Raw genomic sequence first — 22,598 nt, 5'->3', positions numbered from 1 at the left:
TTTTAAATAGTAAAATCACATTCAACCCCCTAATATGCCCACAGAATCCCCATACTATAAATGAGGAACTCAAATTTTCGGGTTTTTTTTGGGTATAGTCAAGTTTTTGCCAACCTGTCTACTGCCTCCCCAGAAGCACTCATCAGTTCAGTACAGAGATCTCTATACACATTCCCATCATACAGAGCATCTTCAGTTTGTAAGATTTTAAACCCATATTTGATTTTCTTGCTTTTTTTTTACTATGAATCATATACCAATTCCCAGCAAAAGCAAGCTGTCCCCTGATAATCTGAATTGCTCTACTGTTGCCTTATTTACCTCCTCGAATCCCGTCAGTCAAAAATAAAAGGTCACTGGTAAAGTTAAATTTTTATTAATAATCTTGCAACAAATACATTAATAATTACTTATAGATTTTACAATCTTGAGAACTTTCTCTCACACACACCAGCTAAATCCTCACAACATCCCTGTGAGGTAGGCAGGGTAGGTGGTATTTCCCATTACTAGTGAACAAGGCTCAGAGGTAAAGTAAGGTCACGTTGTTGGTAATGAAACTAGTACTAGAAGCCAGGCCGCCGAATATTCTGCCTCCCTGAGAACATTCAAGTAGTGACGTGAGTGCTGTAGAATGCACATTTCTCTTGTGATACTGATCAGATCAACCTTCCGTAACATTCCTAAACATACAAACCGGGACGAGTTACTATACTATTCTTGTGTCAAACACCATCCTGTGCCAATACTTAGTAAGTTTGACGACCCATGGCTATAAAATTTAATAATGTGGAGGTTTTGGGAACTTCTGCTTACATTTTTCCAGTATTGGCTAAATAGAACTTAAATGCCACCAAATCAAACAATGCTTTTTTATACTCAAAAAAAGCTTTGCAGTCTTCCCCAGTGTGTCTTGTAGGTATGTATAAAAACAAAATAGAAAGTGTTTAGAAACACATGGTTGGGAAATTTCTGTAGGTCATGTGTAAATGGAGTCAGGTGACACTAATCTTTTTTCCCTGTTGGCCTTATGGGGAAGGAGAATCATTAGACTCTACTTTCAGGCTTGATCTTATCTTACGTGTGACGTTCTCAGCAGCAAGATGATCTTAATGAAACCAAGTAGACCGGTTCAATCAGTAGTGATCAAAGCATATATGCAGGTGGAAGAATAAGGAAACAACAAAAGCACTAGATTTCAGTGGTTTTTATCTAGGTCCAGTGTAAATTACTAAGGCAGCTTTTACATTATATCTGTTAAAAAAATTATTTAAGCATGAAAGATGATGAGGCTGTCAACTTGGAATGCAACTGAATGTAACTGATGTCAGAGAGTAAAGCCTAGCAGGCATGGCAGGTAAGGGCCGAGACCTCCCTGCGCTGTTATGGAGTGAAAAAGCAAATGCAGACACCCAGGTTCAAGTGAACTAAAAAATTCCAGGTGCTTTACAAATTCCAGTTACAGTCTTAAATTTAAGTGCAATGGCAAGTGACGTAAGGCGATGAGAGGTGGGAACAGAAACGAAATGGCATCTAGATAGGTAGCTGAGGTGGGGACTAGAAAAGACCAAACCCAAATACATTCAAAATAGATTTAGGACCCTTCTAAATCCACTGTTTCAAAAAAGGTTACTAGATTGAGAGATTTGGTCACAAAGGTGACAATGTAGTCATGCTTAAATGTAAATGAGACCAGGAACTGGAATCGAAGTGCTGCTATCAGCCGTGGCACAGAACTGCTTCTAAAAATAGAATTGCCATAGTGAGACTAAAGCTGTCTAGAAACAAGGACTTGTATATCTAAAGCATACTGAAAACATTTGAACTCAATGAAACTTATCATGTGTAGCTAATGTGAAAAATACTGCTACTACGTTTCTAAGATAAAACTTAAGACCTAGGCTGTTCAGTCCACCATGTGGGCTTTACTATCTGTAGAACAGACTTCATTCCTTACATAGTGTCATTGTCATCGTCGTCATCGTGCCTCCTCTTCAGCGGGTTGGAGTCACTGGCTGTGTTCTGTGAGGAAACCATGTTGGTAGTAATGAGAATATTTTTGGACCCAATCATTGAAGGATTAATCAGAACATTTTGGACTGTAGTCGTTGCAGGAGCTATAAATAGAAGAAAACCCCATCGATGTCAGTTACCCATGATACAAAAATAGACAGCAAACTAGAATGTAATTTTTTTACAAGTTCATTAGCACAGCATACAACTACATCATAGAGATACCGGAAATTACTAAGAGTGGGATTCAATCTTTAAACATTTTTATCTTAAAAATTTGCTAATAGTGATTTTATCAGGCATAAGTATACTTTGATCTATGTATAGATAATTCTCCCTAAAATTATTGCAAAGTTAACAAAATTTGTTTTATTTTTAATTGTAATTGGTATTTAGTGTACTGGATTCATGTGTGAGGCCAGGAGACATGCTTCTTTCATAGGGCAGTTTTCAAAAGAATTGCATTTAGTTACTTATGTTTAGGTGTGTGCACCACATGACATGGGAAGATCAGTGGACAACTTTTAGGGGTGGTTCTCTCTTTACACCATGTGGGTCTTAAGGGATTGAACCCAGGTCACCAGACTTGGTGACAAGTGCCCTTACCTACAGGGCCATCTTGCTAGCCCAACTTTTATTTAAGTTGTTTCTTGTATGGTGATAATGTTTCAAAAGATGCAATTTGAACATACACATAAGCAAACTGTTATGCTAGCAGTCTATTAACCTTTCCCTCATAGCTGCCACCTAGAGAATGAGTGAGGCACACCTCCATTCTAATTTACAGCAGGATCATTCACACTCCTCACTAAATGGTGTCATTTCCTTGGGTTTTTACTTGAAGTGCTTTCCCCTGAAGACACCTTAGATCTGTGAGCCCCAATTTCTTTTAGTTTATAGTATTTTAGAATTTGAGGAGAACAACTCAATATGCCACCCTCCTCCTGAAATGTTATGTATAACTTAACAGTAGAGATCTTATTCAAAGATCCCTGATTTGCAGTTCTACCTGTCAACCTGTTGTGATACTAAAGCCAGTCTTCCTGCAGTAAAACAAACTGTTGTATAATTGAAAGTTATTCATGAATTCTGTCCCCACACCCATATCATGTTACCTGGTTTGGCAGGTGCAGACTGAGAAGGTGGAATCTGCACTGCAAATCTTTGGCTTGTCACTGACACTGGAGTTGGACCTTTATTTGGGACAGATCCTGCTTTTGGGGGTGCTGTAGTTACAATGAACAGATCATAGCAGTTAGATGACTTCTTATATATTTATATTCTCTACTCCAAAGCATACAGAAATACACCTTCAAAGTCTAGAGGGCTCATGGGAGGTGCAAAAATATTATAAATGAAGGCAGAGTAATTAAAAAGATTTACAATGGCTATTCTTCCTTTGTAATCCCTCTCGGGTTTCTTCCCCTTTTCCTTAGGAAGTATGTGCTAAAAAAGAAAAGTTTCCTTAATTTTAATGATTACATCTTTAATAGATTATAGATTAAGATTTCTAGGTGTTACACTCTAAAGAATGTCTTAACAAATGACTTGAAATGTAAAAAAGCAACTGGTAAGTGAAGTTGGCTTACTTGCCTGCCACATGTACCTGCTCATTACACCCTGCTGTTTCTTGGGCAGTGGCACACACCTATAGCCAGCTAGTCAGGAAGCAGAGACAGGCAGAACACTTGAGCTTAGGAGTTCGACATAAGCCTGGGCAGTACAGTGAGGTAATTTTCACAAAAACAAAAAAGCAAAAATTTGATATTCACTTAATTTGAATACAGGTAAGTAGTATATGACTGAAAAGTTACACAGATTTTATACGTAACATTTTGTTCACTGGAGGTTTTATGTAGGTTATTAGAGATATATACCTCATTAATAACAGCTTTAAAATGCTGATGTGCAAATTCATATCCTGAGAATATAGAGAGATGGTTCACACCTCAAAGGTCAAATCACAGCTGGTCAGCATTCAATTCCCAGCAACCACATGGTGGCTCACAACCATCTGTAATGAGATAAGATCTGGCGCCTTCCTCTGGCGTGCGGGCATACATGGAGGCAGAATGTTGTATAGATACTAAATAAATAATTTTTTTTTAAAAAAGGCTATCCTGGGTTACAGATTAAGACTCAGTTTTAAAAAAATTAATTTTATACTAGACATAATGACACTGGTAAGACTCAAGTTAAAAGCAGCAAGAACCATGAAATTAATACAAGGGAAAAAGGATTTTCTTTTTGCAAAACATGAAAAAAAATCAAAAAATATGAAAAAATCAGAAAACTTGTGTTACTTTTTTTTTAAATCATTACATATAAGAGTTCCTAAATACCATTCACTAAATGAATTAAGGTTTAGTTGGAGAAGTGGTTGATTCTAAAGCTTGGCGAATATAAGATAGGCTTGGAACATCGTGTGTCAGAAATGTACGTAGCATGATGGAGAGCTATCATACATTATAGGCCACAGCTTGAGGGCTCTTGCTGACATATAATTAGCATGATCTCCTTTATGTCACCCAGGCTGGTTCTTGTACTGGTTTTAAAAGGTAAGTATTAAAACCTATTTTTAACATCCTTGAGCTTTCTTTAGGTCTTAATCTTCCTTGAACGTGTAGCCAGTTTATAGAACATTTCGTTACATTCTCAGTAAGTAGGTTGCTGGCATGGGTGTATTTGGTGACTTGAAGCACAGAAGGTGGAGATACAAAGTGTTTCTGGAATCACAGTTTATACCAACAAGAACTTTGCCAATCTTGTTTGGGATCAGTCTTTGTGGGGTTTTTTTTTTTGTTGTTGTTGATGATTAAAATTATTAATAGCAACACATTGGAGTTTCTGACTCCCATTTTGACTTGGTTATTGTTCAAAGGCACATGCTGAGACATTGTTCTTACTGTCCGGAAAGGCTATTTCCCTCTTTAACTTACCTACATTAGGAGTAGCAGGTCTGCTATTAACACCACTGACACTTAATCTAGGCACTAGTCTTCCTTGGTTAGGTCCCTGGGGGATTTAAACACAAGTTTTAATGTTAACATTTGACACCTAAACTTGATGAAAAGCGAAATTATAACTGCTGATTTGAGCTATTAGTGAATGATCAAATGAAAAAAATGTCTTTTTATTGTGTTTTTCTTTTTGTCATGCTACTGAAGATTGAACTCTTCTGTTGTAAATACAATATTTGGAGTTTTTGCATACATACATAATTGTGACCCTATCTAATTCTGCATGAATGGAGACAAATACTAAGTTCATTGTATTATAATATTGGATTTTAACTAGTCAGTGTTTTAACTGTGCCTAAATTAAAACTGTCTTACAGCAGAATTCCAGAAAACAAAGGTAGCCTAATATGGGGTGTCCTTTTTCAGTGCTGAGACAACCTTAGGTGATATGTCTGAAAAAGGTCTAATTACTGATGGCATATCATTTACTTCATTATTGGATCTCACACACCAAAGAAGCTACTAGATGTGGGAATCAGCCCTAGCTTTGCCACTGACTCCATGAGTTCAGGTTCAGTTGTATGATGAGAAAAATTCCCACTGGGTTAGATGAAAATTAAAAAAAAATCTAAGAATTACTTTAACCTTTACTGTGCTATCTATAAGAACTTTGCTTTTTATTAGTTTAGCTATTTCCACCTTTTAAAAATTATAAACTAAGCTGGGTAGTGGTGGCTCACTCCTTTAATTCCAGCACTCAAGAGGAAGAGACAGGTCTGTGAGTTCAAGGCCAGCCTGGTCTACAGAGTGAGTTCCAGGACAGGCTCCAAAGCTACAGAGAAACCCTGTCTCGAAAAACCAAACCAAACCAAACCAAACCAAACCAAACCAAACCAAAAAGCCAAACCAATCTAAACACCCCCCCCCACACACACAAAAACTTCCCTTTTTTTGAGATAAGAGATTGACGTAGCTCAGGACGGCCCTGAAGATCTAAGGATGGCCTTGAACTCCTGATCTTCCTGCCTCAGCGTCCCTACTGCTAGGATTAAGGCATGAGCCAGAAATTCTTACCTTTTTAATTAAGGACTTCAGCCTGTAGTTTGGAGCTGTTAGGCAGTATCTATCAGGTGGCAGTCTAGGTCCTGCATATGGCTTAATCAGTGGCAAAGGCGTTTGATTTTTCTGCCTTGCAATATCTAGTAAAAACTAAAAGAGAAAAATCCTCATTAGAAATATAATTTTTAAAGTGCAAGTAAAAATAACTGCAAATAAATGTTTGCTCACATCTCGTGGGGGAGGAGAGGTAAAGGACTGGTCAGCCCGGCACTGGATTGCCAGTCTCACATCATCTGCATCAACAGTAGGTTTCTTAGCATGACTTGAGTAAATTTTTGCATCATCCAGAATTGTAGTCACATATCCTTTAAGAGCAAAATAACTTATTACATGAAGACATACTTACATATATGTATATGTAAATACTATATATACATATAATAAATATACACATATATAAATACTATTTATATATTTATGGCTCCTTTTAAAAGGTTCCACTAATTTCTTGAACCTTTCTGTCTTGGTTTTAATAATTGTCCTATTTGCATGGTACTTTACTTAAACATGCATGCTATATGTAAATACTGTTGTCCCTTAACTTGGGCTCCTTCTTAGAGCTTTACTCATTTCTAGACTGGTAACAGAATATGCTTTAAAGTGTTACAATTAATCATCTTTTCTAATTAACAAGATCAAAAAATTTTAACTTACGGAAAGCAAATTCCAACATTTGATTTATGACCCTTGGCTCATATTCAGTGATCCCCATATCCTTCAGGATCTGTGCCATCACCTGTGGATTCAAATAAAAACAAAAAGCCAGATGCACAATGTAGATAAAAGAAATCAAAGCTGGACTGGAGGCATATTCCTGTTTTTTACAAAGTCCCAAACTCAGCCTTGTGCCTCCTCCAGTGAGTGTCAGCGATCACACAAAATCCGTCATATGCTTTTGGTGATAACTTTTATTTTAGCAAGGGTGGGAGCAAAGACACAAGAAAGGCCTGAACTGGCTTTCTAGGCAGGTAGGGGTGGGTCCAGCTGGCTGTCATTTTCAGATCTGACAGTGAGGAAAAGCTAGCATCGGAACCCATGTCGCAGTCAAGACTCACAGACTAGGCGAACCGATGAGGCTGCAGACTTGGGCAGGGGTGGGTTGGGGGGCGGCCCGGTGCTAAGGAGACAAAAGCCCCAAAGCAGCCCGCGCCCCTCTGGAGGGGTTCCCGCAGTGCGGATGGCGCCCCAGGCACAGGGGATCCTTATTGCCCTTTTCCAGCTATGTCGCCCAGCTGCACGTGGCACGCGAACCCCCTGCCTCCCCGCCAGGCACTCAGTCAGGCTTGCCACACGGGGCGCCTCTAAGTGCGCCCCAGCCTCGGTGCCCTGCGCTTACCAGGGCATCTCTAGGAGCGTTCTTGGGAGGCGCCATCTTGCTGGGCTCCATTTTCTCCTGCGAGTGTTCCACCAGGGCGAGAGCTCGCAGGCTGATTCCTCCTCGCTTGGGCTCCACCCCTGTGGGGAAGGAAAGGCGGGCCTAGCTTGCGGCTCGCCGGCCTGGGCGGGCTCCCAGCCTCATGCCCCCACCTGCGTGGGCGCGGCTACCCGGAGCCCTGTTGGCCGCTGGCGCCGAGACGGAGATGCAGAGAAGTTGCCCTAGTAACGCTGGGCGGCTGTGCTGCAGGCGTCCCCAGCTCTGCTCCCCCATCCTCACTCCCCTTAATGACCGCCTGTCCTTTGAATTTCCTGGAATTCCCGCAGAGGCCCTTCCTCCACCTGTCTCAGTGTGAACAGGGCCCTGGCTAACTCCTCCCCTTACATTTGAGAATCACATTAACAATGAATACAGTTTTGTAAGCGTTATTACCACATTTACAAGGGCCATATTGATACTACACAATTATGTGCTGCTTAGCTGACATTCAAATTTAACTAGCCATTCTGAATTCTTTTTTTCCTAAATCTGACAACCCTACCCAAGAGACCAAAAGGTTCTCAATCTGTAGTTCGAGACCCCTTGCGGTGGGTGGCGGAGTGGGCTGTCGCATATTAGATATCCTTCACATTAGATATTTACATTATGATTCAAATCTGTAGCAAAATTACAGTTATTCTGAAGTAGCAATGAATAACTGTGGAGATTTAATTAATAATTCTACTTAATAATTTAAAATTTAATAATCTCAACATTTTATATATTACATTTAATGTTTAAATCTATTATATGTATATATGAATAATTATACAATATACAATTAAAATTTAATAAGTTTAATAATTACCCCAACATGAGGAATTGTATTGAAGGGTGTAGCCTTAGGAAGGTTGTGAACCACTGAAATAGGCACTATTCTTTACGTGTAGGGCTTTGGTCAAGACTGCATAAGCACCTTCTTCCATCTATCCTTCTCACGGTCTGAACAGTTCGTCCCACTAAGGTCCAAACTGGGCCCTTTCTTGCTTCCCAGATTGCCCAGTTCCATTTTTATTTTCAGAATATGTTAGGCATAGGGACTAGCAAAGAGAGAGCACGAGACAAGTTTGTAGACCTGTCCTCCTCTACGAAATGCCCCTGGGCTTGAGCACCATGGCGGTCATGCCCTGGCATCTACTCTCCCGACCCCCCCCCCCAATTAAAAAAAATCAGTTAACAGTCTCTGTCTTAAAAGGTGTGGGAGAATCCTGTCTCTACATGCATCAACTGTTCTACTATCTTCTGCCTTCAAAATGGTTGCCGTGACCCCTAGATTAGAAACGGCCAGGCAGTAATGTCTCTTTCCCTTAGTCCATTAATTAAGAACAAGTCCTATCACGGTGACCTCACAAAATTACATCACATCTCCTTGTGCCTCGGTATTTAGTTCTAGTGCTGTGATGGTAACATCTTCACAACCAACCGCTTACTAAGACTGAACTAGACCTGCCTAATAAGGTCCCATCACTTCCTCGCAACTGAAGGGATCTCTTAGTTACAACAAATACTGTTTTACTTAAAATTCTCCAATAGTATCACCCACACATTAAACGTTAGGGGCTTAGAAAACCTTCCAGTTTGGGTAGAGCTGTTTACCTCATCGCATACCTCAACCATCTTGTCAGAATCGTCCGACTTCTTGGCAGCCATTTTGAACTTTGACGGCTAGCCACGCACACTAGTGGCGCACCCCTTCCAGCCCCCGTTAGTCACGCATTATTCCTTGTGGGAACCTTCAGTCCGTAGCGTCTTTCCCCCATGCTTAAAGCAGTTGTCCAGTGTTCAAAACTAACAATGATTACCCCTTCCAAATAAGTAGAAACTAATAAATGAGTAGTTTGTACATAGTATATAGCACTTAAAAAAGAAAAGGCACTTGTTTGACTTCCAGTTTTGATTTAAAAACTTGTCTATGCAATATACAAGCAGTCCCTTGTCTCTATCATCTTTTCCCTTTATTATATTTTATTAGACTGTTTAGCCTTTAAAAAGACAACCTGGAGCACAACTCTATGTGGTATGAAATTCCTAAGACAATATATAAAAAGTAATTAGACACAGTGTTATTAGTTGAAAAATCAATGCTCATTTTAATTCTTTAATTTAGTCTTCTGTTGTACAACTGGTAACAAAGCAGTAAGACTAAATAATTGAACAAGGTAATAAACAGGCTATGTCCAAAAATATAGGACTATTTTTCATTTTTGTCTTTTGTCGGCAAATAAATTTTTTGGATTCTGTGAGTCATACTATCGTATCTTCCTAATAGATGTATGTAAGTTTTAAAAGGGAAATGTAAACAAAGCAACAAACAACTATCACCTATATTCAAAATAAAATGAAATGTTCCTTTTGTTCCTGTAGTACAATAATATTTTAAAAATATTTATTTTCTTTTTCTGTGTATGCATGTATGCCTGAGTGCATATATATGCACCACATGTATGCAGGAGTCCAAAGAGGTCAGAAAAACTGTCAGATCTCCTGAAACACACACACACACACACACACACGCACACACACAGTTTTTTCCTCCCTATATGTATGATTATGATAAACTTTCAGTTTTGTTTATCTTTGTTACATCCAAATTTCCAGAATTACTAATCTTGTGCCTTGGGGCCATTTTTAAGTAAAAAACATCCAGTTATTTGTCCACATGCACTGCAGCAGTTGAGACAGTGACTGAAATAGTTACCGACTCATTCGTGAATCGTGTGTGGTTGGGGTGCACTACCAAAGGGATGAATCACTGTAGGAGGGCACAAGAACTTTATACGCTACTGAGAACAGCTTGCAATTTATGATTCATGAATTGTCAATTTCTGGAATTTTTCATTTAATAAGTCTGGACCATGATTGACAACAGGAAACTGAAATTGTGGAAAGCAAAAACACAGCTTCAGAGAGATTATTAAAAAGAAACGAGAGTCCTACTTCACTCTGGTGCTTTTTCTGATGACTTTGTATGTGCTTATGTATGTTCTGAAGCTATTTTATCTTCAAATACAGCTCTCTCTATTTTTCTTTCTTGTATGAGAGTTGTTTCACAACCTACACATAATGTCTGTGCTGATTAGTTTTTTGACAACTTGACACAAGCCAGGATCATCAATTGAGAAAATACTTCTGTAAGACTGACCTTAAGGCAAGTCTTTGGAGTATTTTCTTGATTAATGATTGATGTGTGAGGGCCCAGACCACTGTGGGTAGTCTACTGCTGGGCAGGTGGTCCTTGGTTATATAAGAAAGCGGGCTGAACAAGAACTGGAAAATAAGCCAGTGAGCAGCATTCCTCCATGGTTTCTACTCCAGTTTCTGTGCTGACTTCCCTGCACAATAGACTACAACTGTAAGATGAAATGAATCCTTTCCTCCCAAGTGAAGTTTGGTCATGGTGTTTTATCATTTCTTCCAAAATCATGAAGCTCTTTGGGAGAAACAGCATATAAATATCTCTTTGAATATTGTCTATTCTCATTCCTAATTTTCCAAATTTTCCAAATTAAATGCATTTCCTTTTCCACATTAACAAAGTTTCAATTTATAGCAGACCAGCATTTTAGCATCTTTTTTATGGCCAATGACAAAGATAATCATTTGGCAGGCACATGTCTTAAATTATCACTTCCATTTCAGTAATTTATTTTTTATTTATTATTTTTTTAAATTTTTTTCATTTTTCATTTTAGTAATTTAAAACATTTCAGGAACCTTTGTACATTTTTAGGAAATTGAAAGAACACAAAAGCTTCCACTATGGTTCCACACTATTCTCAGTAGTGTATTAAGTTCTTGTGCCCTCCCACAGTGATTCATCCCTTTGTTCATGCATCCCAACCACACACGGATTCACCCAAGAGTCGGTAACTATTTCAGTTGTCATCTCAACTGCTGCAGTGCATGTGGGCAAACAACTGCTTTTTTTTCTTAAAAATGGCCCGAGGCACAAGATTAGTAATTCTGAAAATTTGGATGTAACAAAGACAAACAAAAATGAAAGTTTATCATACATACGTATAGAGGAAAAACTGTGTGTATGTGTGTGTGTATTTGTATGTTTGTGTTTAATACCATCCCTAGATCTGCAATATCCGAGGCAAGAAAAACCACATCCCTCTTCATCAGAACTGTGTATCATCAGACTTGCATATAGTACATCTAGTTGGTTAATAATCTTGTAATTTTCTTTGCTTGTAGTTTATGGACTGATAGAGTAGAATATATTAAATTTTATATCTGTATGTTATTTGAATATGAATATAACTAAGCAAAAATGCACTTTGTATTTGGAGAAAATAGCAATATTTAATTTTATATTTTATTCAGTTTTATTAATATCTTTATTAATCCAGTTAGTAGATTTGAAACTCTATTGTCTTCAAGTGCACATCCCTAAAAATGAGAAGGAACATTTGTAGAAAGTATGATTGGGTTCTGTACCATGAGAGGCCAGTTCATCTACTGTCAAAAACTTTTTTTCATTTGTTCATAAAATGTTTCAGTTATATCTGAACCAGGAGCAGTAACTTAACTACAAAGAGCAACCAAAGGAGCTTTGTGATAATTTATATATTTTTGAATCTCTAACTCAACAACTGTTCTTTTCTTTATTTCTTTCCTTTTGACAGTTGTTGGTTTGAGACAGGATCTTGCTATGTAGCTCAGGCTGGCCTTGAACTCACCAATGTAGTACAGACAGGCTTTAAACTTGTGATTTTCATGTCTCAGCTTCCCAAGTGCTGCAATTACAGACACTGATCACAGTGTCTGTGTGGTAGCTGTGTTTTCAACTCAATATTGGAGTCTTATGAGAGGTGACCAAACTGGATTTGGTCTCCATATGTCTTTCTACCACGCCCAATTTTATGTTCTTTTCTGTATATTTTGGAGCATGCTTTATTTTGGTTATTGCTCTTTCTATTGTAAGGTGTGTATGTTGAAAGAGATAAGAAGGACCCAAGCTCTTACAAGAGCATTTGGCTAGGATTTAAGCACTACTAGGTAAAATTCATTGAAGAAATATGTTATTTTCAAGTTTATATTTGTTGTCAGCAATTCTTAATTATTTTTTCTCTTTTATCCTTTTAAAGAATTGACTTATTATTTATGTGTGCCTGCTTGAGTATATGCACTGCCTTAGTGCAGGAGCTCTTGGAGGTCAGAGGACATCGGATCCCCTAGAATAGGAGTTGCAGGTGATTGAGAACCATTTGATGTGGCTGTTGGACACCAATATCAGTTAAGTGCTCTCAACTGCTGAGTCATCTCTTGAGATCTGTTCCTTTCCCTAAAGACTGAAGACTTCAGGCACCTGCAGTTGGGTTATTGAATTGAATAGCTATCTGACTCTCCCTTTCTGGCACCATGTCTTAAGGCAACTTCCAGGGAGTGGAATTGGGTGACTCAGGTTGAGGCCAAAATGGAGGTCAGATGGGAAATATAACTTTTTGTCCAGTTTTTTCAATACTGTCAGAACTAGAATTTCATTATCATGGTGCCAAGCACATCTACAGTTTGGGCATTTTCTCAGAGGCTGCACAAACTGTCAGTCAAACCCTTACTTTTTAGGTAATAGTTTCAACTCTCCTCCTAACAACTGTGACCATCTTAAACACTTAACAATTGCCTGAAAAACTCCTAGTCAGTTCAGGCACCCAGAAGATCCTGATCTAGGTACCGATGACCTGAGATTTCCTTCCAGCCATTGGGACCATTGTGTTTGTCAAACCTTGGACTTGCTTCAGTAAGATTTGCTTCAATCATGGCAACACCAGACCCTCGGAAACAGTTCTGGAAGACTTCCATTGGATCACGACAGCTTCAGGTAACCCTTATATGTGTGGGCAAAAGTAGTGACAGTCACTATGGAAAGCAGATCATCTGTGTTCTATTGATAATAGAGACAGCGCTGTTTTTTAACTTTTATTTATTTTTGGCCACTGTTTACAGCTCAGCTGTTTTCACCTATTATTTAAGATTTTCTTATGTCAAAACTATTTAGGAACAATGTTTCTCATGCTAAAATCGTGACAATACATGCAGTGGGGTGATGACTCATCTGGGGTTGAGGAGATGACTGAGCAGGTTAAAACACTCATCCTGCAGGTAAGATAACCCGAGTTCCATCCCCGAACCCATATTTCAAAAGCGTCGGATGTGGTGGAGAACATCTGTAATCCCGGTCCTGGTATGATGAAATGGGAAGTGAGACAAGGGAATTGTTAGGAAGTTTGTGAGCCAGATAGCCTGGGTCATGAAACACAACAGTAGGAAAAGCAAGAGAGCCGTTCACCTTCCAGAACTCAGGAGGCAGAGGTAGGTAGATCGCCCTTGTGAAATATTATTTTAAGATGTGTTATATTTGTTTATGCTGTGGAACACTTGCTTTAATGATGCAAAGATGTGTTGCATTTCAGGAGGCAGATATAGGCAGATCTCTGTTGTGGAATATTATTTTAAGATGGGTTATATTTGTTTATGCTGTGGAAAATTTGCTTCGCTGATGCCAAGATGTGTTGCATGTTTTTAATGTTGCAGTTGTTTAACTCTGTAAGGCTGTGTTACTTTGCCTGTCTACAACAACTGATTAGTCTAATAAAGAGCTCAACAGCCAATAGCAAGGCAGGAGAAAGGATAGGCAGAATTGGCAGGCAGAGAGAATAAATAGGAGGAGAGATCTAGGAGAAAAAGAACAGAGAGAACGGAGAGGAGGTCATTGGGGGCAGTCACCCAGCTATATAGCAACCCACGAAGTAAGAAAGTAAAGTATACAGAAATAGAAAAAAGTAAAATCCCAGAGGCAAAAGATAGATGGGATAATTTAAGAAAAACTGGCTGGAAACTATGCAAGCTAAGGTCAGGCATATATAATTAAGAATAAGCCTTCATGTACAATTTATTTGGGAACTAGGTAGTGGACCCCACAAAGAACTAAAAGAATAAAGAATTTTTTTTTAAAAAAACAAATCTCTGAGTTTGAGGCTAACCTGGTCTACAGAGCGATTTCCAGGACAGACATGACCACACAGAGAAATTCTGTCTCAAAAATAAAGAGGGGGTGGGATACAGACAGAAAGATTGACTTCACACATCACAAAACTCACCAATTTATAGATTCAATAGATTTTAGTCTAGTCAGAGAATTATGTGACCATTAAACTGTCAATTTTGGAACCTTTCCCTAATTCTACAAAGAAACCTTACTTTAGGAATTACCTGAATCAAAAATCTTGGAGTTTCAGTGTGGCTGGTAGTTACTACTCTTTTCTTTCTTTCTTTCTTTCTTTCTTTCTTTCTTTCTTTCTTTTTTCTGAGATAGGGTTTCTCTATTTAGCTTTGGAGCTTGTCCTGGAACTACCTCTTGTAGACCAGGCTGACCTCGAACTCACAGAAATCTGTCTGCCTCTTCCTCCAGAATGCTGGGATTAAAGGCATACACCACCACTACCCACTACTATTCTTAGAAGCCACCAGAGGTCTGAATAAAGAGTAACATCATGGAGTCTACACGAATGGGTCTCTAAATGGTGGCTTTGCATTGCTCTTGGAGAATAGGCAGGGAGAGAGAAGAGAGGCAGGCAACTAGCACCACGTATTATGGAAGAAGGTGTGTGTCAATTTAGCTTCATTGGCAAACAGGCAGGAAAGTTGGGAGCCCAGTCTACTAGGTGAATGCCTGCCTTTCAGTTTTGATCCTGCCCATTTCTGAAGCCATTTGGATGTGGTACAGAGCTCGAAACTGTGACTGGGCTCTGTCTCTGGTACAGCAAAGCTAAACTTCCATTTAAAAATGGATGTCGGGCTGGAGAGATGGCTCAGAGGTTAAGAGCTTTGCCTGCTCTTCCAATGGTCCTGAGTTCAATTCCCAGCAACCACATGGTGGCTCACAACCATCTGTAGTGGGGTCTGGTGCCCTCTTGTGGCCTGCAGGCATACATGTAGACAGAATATTGTATACATAATAAATAAATATTATAAAAAAATAAAAATAAATAAAAATGGATGTCGTGGCAACCCCAAATTATTAGTGTGTATGGTGTGGATGTGCACATGTGTGGATGTGGGCTCCTGCTTGTTCAATAACAAGCCAGAGGATGTTGGATGCCATGCTCTAAACATAACATTGCAAGCATTCACTACAGGGACCCAAAACCAGATTTTTGTTGCATTAAATAGTACTTCTCCTCCCAATACAGTCTGCCTCATTAGGACATTACTTATTGTAGTGACATCAGGCTTATCCTTACCTACTACATGCTAACTTCTTTTGTGCTTTTGGGGATAGTTGTTAGAGTTTTTGAGAGACTGACAACTGTCATCCACTCAGTAGATCATGCTTTCTTGGGAATGCTACCCTGACTTGGAGGAGCACAGACTGATTCCCTCTTCATATAAGCTTTGTGAATTGCAGTTTCCTCACTGAGAATAATACAACTAAAAGTGATTCCATGTTTCTCTCTGCAACTAGCAGAAGTCCTAAATGGCACTGTTTTGCTCTGGAAACCTAACAAGCTAGTCTAAATTCATGATCTATAATACTAAGAAGAACAATAGATAATAGTGTAACTCAGTAACCAGAGTTGTTACGATGGGTTTTCACAGAGCACCTGATTTCCCCTTGGATAGTCAGGAGAAAATCTGTACTACTGTCAATATTTCATATTGTACTTACACCAACACTATAGGACAAACAGAGAAGCCTGAGACTATCCAGAGAGAAAAACAAATTGGCTCTCTAAAAAAGATCCAGCTGGATTTTGGGACATAATTTATATTATAAAACTCAAGTTTCAAAATATAATCTCCTGGCTTTGAGATCTGTAATGAGAACCAATAATTATTCTGTTTCTGGTAATAGCCTGTATTACGGTTTGGTGCTGGACCATATCCAGGAGTGCTGCAAAACCACTGTTCATATTAGATAGCCCAGCAAGTTACCCTGTGTACTAGCTAGTATAATGCCAACTTGACCAAAGCTAGAGTTACTGAAAGGGGAACCTCAGTTGAGAAAATGCCTACATAAGATCCAGCTGTAAGGCATTTTAATTCTGGATTGATGGGGAGTGCTCAGCATATTTGTGGGTGGTATCATCCCTGGGTTGGTGGTCCTGGGTTCTATAAAAAACAGACTGAGCAAGCCCTGGGAAGCAAATCAGTAAGCTGCACCCCTCCATGGCCTCTGCATCAGTTTCTGTATCTAGCCCTGCTTGATTTCCTGTCCTGACTTCTTTCAGTGATTGACTATGATATGGAAATGTAAGTCAAATAAACCCTTTCTTCTCCACTTGCTTTTGTCCATCGTGTTTCATCACAGAAAAGAAACCCTAATTAGGACACCCTGCAACAAGAGAATGGATGTTGAACCCACATCTAGGCTAGACTATGGTTACTTGACACTCTTCTGAGTTTGGCCAGAAAAATCTTGGCTATGGTGAAAATTTGATTATATTGGGTTGAGGTTCTGTGGTTTGATTTTAGCTAAAAGAAGGAACTGTCCTAGACAACCATTACTTGACATCGAGAGGCTTTTCTATTACAGTAAGTACTGAGTGTGGTTAGGTGTTTGCCTGATACATAATGAGAGGTCATGTCATGCAACAGTGTGAGTTTAGATTTTTACCATACACCAAAAGAATATAGATTTAAATATGAGAGCTAAAACCATAGAACTTTTAGAGGAAGCATTACAAGATCTTTCAGACCTTCTACTACATAATTCATCTTTGTATATGCTACCAAAATACATAATATATTTTAAGTGGCAAATTAGATTCCTTCCAAGTTATTTTCTGAGCCTTAAGAGGCATCATTTAAAAATTGATTGCTGCATGTGGAAATTCAATTGTCTTAGTGCCATTTGTTAATAAAAGATAATTTCTTCCTTGAATTGTTTTGTGAGTCTTTACTGAAAATCAACTGACCAAAATTTTAAGTCTTTAAAAAATTTTTTACTTTGTATCATCCATCTAGGTATCTATCCTTATGTCATTATTAAAATGTCCTCATCATTGTAGCTTTATAATCACTTTTGTTGGGACAAGATCTCTCTATATAGCTATAAATGGCCTTAAAATCATGGAAATCCCCCTGCCTCTGCTATCCAAGTGCTGTAATTAAAGCTTGTGCCACCACAACTGGAAGTAATCTCGTTTGAAATTAAAAATGTGTAATCTTCAAATTTTTATTATCTATATTCTTTATTTTGTGTGTTTTCATTATATTACTTGCGGGAGAATTATCTGTATTCTGTCAATTATGTTTTAAATAAATGCCGATTGGCCAGGCAGGAAGTATAGGCGGGAAAACCCAACAGGAAGTAGAAATGATGCAATGAGAACAGGAGAATTCTGGGAAGGAGGAAGTTGATTCCTCCCACTCCTGCCCAGACCACCGAAGTAGCAGGATGTAATCTGCCCCACTGAAAAAGGTACTGAGCCATGTGGCTAATATAGATAAGAACAATGGGTTAATATAAGCTACAAGAGCTAATAAGTAGCCTGACCTAATGGGCCAATCAGCTTTATAACTCATAGAGATCTCTGTGTGATTTTATTTGGGGCTTGCTGGCTGTGGGGTACTGGACGGGACAGAAACCACAACAAATAGGACCCTCCATGTTACAATTACTGCATCAGTTTACATCCAAAAGTGGCATGATGGTTATGGGGTTAACTAACTGCTTTTGGATTAAATATGAGGCTTGACTTAGGAGAGATTTTCTGCTTGTCACTTTAGACCTTGTCAAAAGCTCATGAGTAAGGAGGTCATAGGTCTTGTAAGAGAACCCATTGTTGTTAAATGACCACACTATCAATCTGTTTTCTAAATAATTATGTTTATACTCATCAATTTGTGTTGCTCTCAAATTTGGTCAGAGAAACTTTTTTTCTGAAGTATAGGCTCCCATGAAAATTCCATGTATAATCAACTGTGAACGAAGCATGAGTGATCATCTGTGGATGAATCATGTTTATCAATCTCTGCCAATTATGGCTCAAGGAACATCTTGGAAGACTGGGTGTAAAGAGGGTAAGAGCTGGGAGATGAGGAGAGCTGTGAAAAGCTGAGCTCTGGACATGACATGGCTACCACACACATCTGCATCAGCTCACACCAGTTGTGCTCACCTTCACAAGATCAAGCCAGTTAAAAACTCCATCCTGGTTGGGAGAAGCATTCTCAAGTCTCTACTCCTATTGGAGGTGCTATTGACAGTTGATGGCTGTTGAAGGAGAGAGAGTTACACTTTTTGCGGTAACGTGGTTGCTGGTAGCCCACACACATATGGGAAACACTAATTAGACTCAAGAAACTATTAATTAATTAAACTAATTAGACGCAAGAAAGGAAGACATGATGTGTGTGAAGGGGGTAGTGACATAAGGGGGAATTGAAGGGAGATAGTGGCAGATGAATATGATCAAAATGCACTGTTTAAATTTATTTATTTTACATACCAACCACAGTTTCCCCTCCCTCCTCTCATCCTCTTCCCTCCCCCACCTTCCTTTTACACCTCCCGCCCCCATTCACTCCTTTTCCTTCTCTATTCAGAGGGGGTAAGGCCTTCCATGGCAGTCAACAAAGCACGGCATAACAAGTTGAGTAAGGACCAAATTCCTCCCCCTTGCATCAAGGCTGGTCAAGGCATCTCACAATAGGGAATATATTCCAAAAAGTAAGCTAATGTATCAGAGAGAGTTCCTGGTCCCAGTACTAGGTACCCCACAACAGACCAAGCTACACAACTGTCACCCACATGCAGCAGGCTTAGGTCGGTCCCATGATGGCTTTCTAACTGTTAGTCCAGAGTCTGTGAGCTCACTGTTTAAATCTTAATAAATAAATCTTAGGTATGTTTTATGGCCCAGAGTGTGGTCCACTTTAGTGAATACTTCATCTGAGCTCATATAAAATATACATGTATATGTATATGAACAGTAGAATATATGTATACATACACACATATCTATATCTACATATCTACTCCTAGATACAGGTATCAATTGTGATGAATTGGCTGGTGGTACAGTGGAGTTCATTTATGCTATGCACTTTATTTTCTGCCTTCCCTGTCTATCTTAGTAAAGGGTATTGAGGTTTCCAAGGAGAATAGTGGATTTGTTTCTTTTTCATAGTTATTTTATCAATGTTTGTCTCATTTGTATTTTGGAATTCTGTCCATTGTTAGGTGTATGCAAATTAAGGATAAAGGATTAGAGAATCAATCCTTTTGCCATTATGTAGTATCCTTGACAATTTTCCTTAGTCTAAAGCCTTCATTGCCAGAAATATAGATAGATGCTCCTGCTATTTTCTGCATGATCCATCTTTGTGTATCTCTTTGCTTTTATTTATGTCTTTGCAATTAAACTGTCATTTTGTAGACAATATATAGTTGGGCCTTATTTTTAATTCTTATTGCTAATCTCTTAACATATTCATATAGTTATTGTTATTTTGTTTTTCATTCATAGTAAATATATAAAGTTTTCAAACCATGTTTATTACATTAGAATATTCTGAATTTGAATATTTATCTGTACTTGTGAATTTTATTCTTTTTAATAATTTCTTCTTGTTCATTATTTTTTGTCTAAAGTAGTCTAACAATTAATAGAGGACAAGTCTGATGAACCTAAATTTGCTTGGTCGTTACTGTCTAGGAAACTTTATTTTTCCTTTATTTGTAGAGAATAGCTCCATTGGGTACTAGTATTCTGAATTGATGAGGTTTTTGCTGTTGTTGTTTTTGTTATTTAGTACTGTGAAAGTCTTTGCCTACTCTCTCCTTGTCTTCAGTTTATGCCAAGAACTCTGATCTTATGTGAAGTGGGTACCTTTAAATGTTATTTTTCCTTATTCATTGATAGTACTTTTTTTTTAACCATTTGTCTTTGTAACTGGATTGTACAATATCTTGGGATAGATTCAGTTGAGTTGAACCTAAGAGGTGAGCTTTGATCTTCCTCTATGATTAGTTGTATGTTTGTCTTGAAAATCCCTCCTCCTCTTCTTGATTTCTTTTGTTAGCTCAGAACTCCCAGGGATCTGCCTGCCTCTGCCTCCTGATGTATTTGATGTTCTTATAGGGAACCTTGGTTTCTTTCCCAGCACCCACAAGGATGCTCACAAGTCTTTTATGTTTAGATATGTTCCTTGTATCGCTGATCTCTCTAAGACCTTTATTATGAAGGGGTGTTGTATCTTGATGAATGCTATTTCTAGCATCTAAAGAGATGATCATATTTTTTTCTTTTAGTTTATTTATATGATGGATTACACTGATAGACTTTCATATTTTGAACCATCCCTGCATCTCTGGAATGAAGCCAACTTGATCATGGTGGATGATTTTTTTGAAGTGTTCTTGGGTTCAGTTTGCCAGTCTTTTATTGAGTATTTTTGCATCAATATTCATGAGTGAGATTGGTCTGCAATTTTCTTTCTTGGTTGAGTCTTCATGTGGTTTTAGTACTGATTACTCTTTTCATTCTTGTGCTTTTTATCTTTGCTGTTGTGCTTGCTTCTTCTTTTGCCTCCACTCCCTTTGCTGCACCCAGACTGAAGCTTATAAGTTGACAAAAGTGAGCTGGAGCTATATGGCCCCCATACCTCTTGCATGCCATTAGAATTTTCATATTGGCGTCCAGCACAGACCTTGAAGTGATATTTTGAATTTGCAAGATAGTTGGAAAAGGAAAAGGTGGTATTTGGTCCTTTGTAAATCTAAAGGAAAGGGGATCAAATGAAAATTACAGTTTTTTCCAATTAAAACTATATTGTATAGTTTTTTACAACAAGAAATACAAAAATTCCTTATTTTAATGAACATGTTGAGAACAAAAGTAAAATTTTACTCAGTGTTTCTAATGTTCTGAGGGTATTCAGTATTTATTAGATAATTATGTTTAATAAAGCATAAAAACCCTACAATTGTTGAGAATTAATTATTTCATGTCTGGACTTGAACATGGATTGTGGTCAGTGGAATCAAGAACTACTACATAATTCAATGGTGATGAGCTAATTAAATGAGTAAGCTAGATTATGTACATAAATATTACAGGTCAGATGAGGCTTTGGAATAAGATTTAGTTACTTTAAACCCCTTTGAAAGTAACATACTACCCTCTAAAAGCTCTAACCTCATCTGGACATAGAACTACAATATTTTTTTGAGACACGGTATCTCTGTGTAGTCCTTGTTGTCCTGGAACTCAATCTGTAGACCAAGCTGACCTAGAACTCAGAGATCTGCCTTCCTCTGCCTCCCAAGTGCTGGGAACAAAGATGTGTGCCCATCCCCCAGTATACATTTTTTATGTCAACAATACAAGACCCCGTAGAGCCCAGGATACCCTCAGACTTGCTATGTAACCAAAGAGTACCTTCATCCTCCTGTGTTTACCCATCAAGTGCTGAGGCTACAATGAGGAGCTATCGTGTCTGGCAGAATATTAGAGGCTAAATGTGAAAGAATATACCTGTTCAACTTTCTTTCCAGTGAAGACTTGAAGAGAGTAAACAATGGGATCACCTTTAATTGGCTCCAAGGAATCCCATTTGATTTCACAAATGTTGCTATTCAGTGGATGTAATTTAGGGGCTGGAAAAGGAAAATTGCACTTTAGAACGTTCTATTTTTTTCTAAATGATGCTGAATACATTAAAATGACTTAAACCACACAGTCATTACAAGCACATGTAGACCTAATATGAGAAACATGTAACCATCTTTTAAAAAGATATTTATGTTGTATTTTGAGAGATGGTTTCCCTGTGTAGCTGTGACTGGTCTGGAACTTGCTATGAAGATTGGACTTAACTGTTCTGATTGTAACATGCCCCCAGACCTTAGGACAACTGACTCCAAAGTCTCTAAATGTCCTAACTTTGTTTTATGGCTTCTATAGTTCTACTTCTGGCTAACTGTTCTTGTTAAAAGTATGTCATTCCAGTACATGATTTTTGTGCTTAAAAGCCCACCCTAAGAAAGGCTCAGTGCTACAGTAAGTTCCCAAACACCTAGTGTAGTTTTGGGTTTGAATAATCTTCATAACAAACCATTTTAGAAAATTTAATGTGTA

At 38.4% G+C, this 22,598-nt stretch overlaps 2 protein-coding genes across 2 annotated transcripts in view; both read right to left on the bottom strand.

Annotated features, from left to right (window-relative positions):
* Nucleotides 1–957: 957 nt before the first annotated feature.
* LOC121442726 (transcription initiation factor TFIID subunit 9B) lies at nucleotides 958–7,505 on the bottom strand. The gene is made up of 7 exons (XM_041644328.1): nucleotides 7,429–7,505; nucleotides 6,747–6,828; nucleotides 6,261–6,397; nucleotides 6,048–6,182; nucleotides 4,953–5,028; nucleotides 3,129–3,239; nucleotides 958–2,117 (listed from the first exon to the last, which is right to left on the bottom strand). The coding sequence occupies exons 1-7, from the start codon at nucleotides 7,477–7,479 to the stop codon at nucleotides 1,954–1,956; spliced, it is 756 nt and encodes a 251-aa protein (XP_041500262.1). The 5' UTR covers nucleotides 7,480–7,505; the 3' UTR covers nucleotides 958–1,953.
* Nucleotides 7,506–20,979: 13,474 nt separating this feature from the next.
* The window catches only part of LOC121442720 (fibronectin type III domain containing protein 3C1-like), a 39,296-nt gene continuing 37,677 nt past the window's right edge, over nucleotides 20,980–22,598 (bottom strand). The window contains exons 14-15 of the mRNA XM_041644325.1: nucleotides 21,996–22,117; nucleotides 20,980–21,237 (exon numbers count right to left, since the gene is read on the bottom strand). Of these exons, the coding sequence (XP_041500259.1) occupies nucleotides 20,980–21,237; nucleotides 21,996–22,117 (380 nt within the window). The remainder of the gene's footprint in view (nucleotides 21,238–21,995; nucleotides 22,118–22,598) is intronic.

This window comes from Microtus oregoni, unplaced genomic scaffold, assembly GCF_018167655.1.
Source record: "Microtus oregoni isolate MIOR12 unplaced genomic scaffold, Mior012 000094F_ref0000399, whole genome shotgun sequence".
Classification (NCBI taxonomy): Eukaryota; Metazoa; Chordata; class Mammalia; order Rodentia; family Cricetidae; genus Microtus; species Microtus oregoni.
This window is presented reverse-complemented; position numbering and strand designations above follow the sequence as displayed.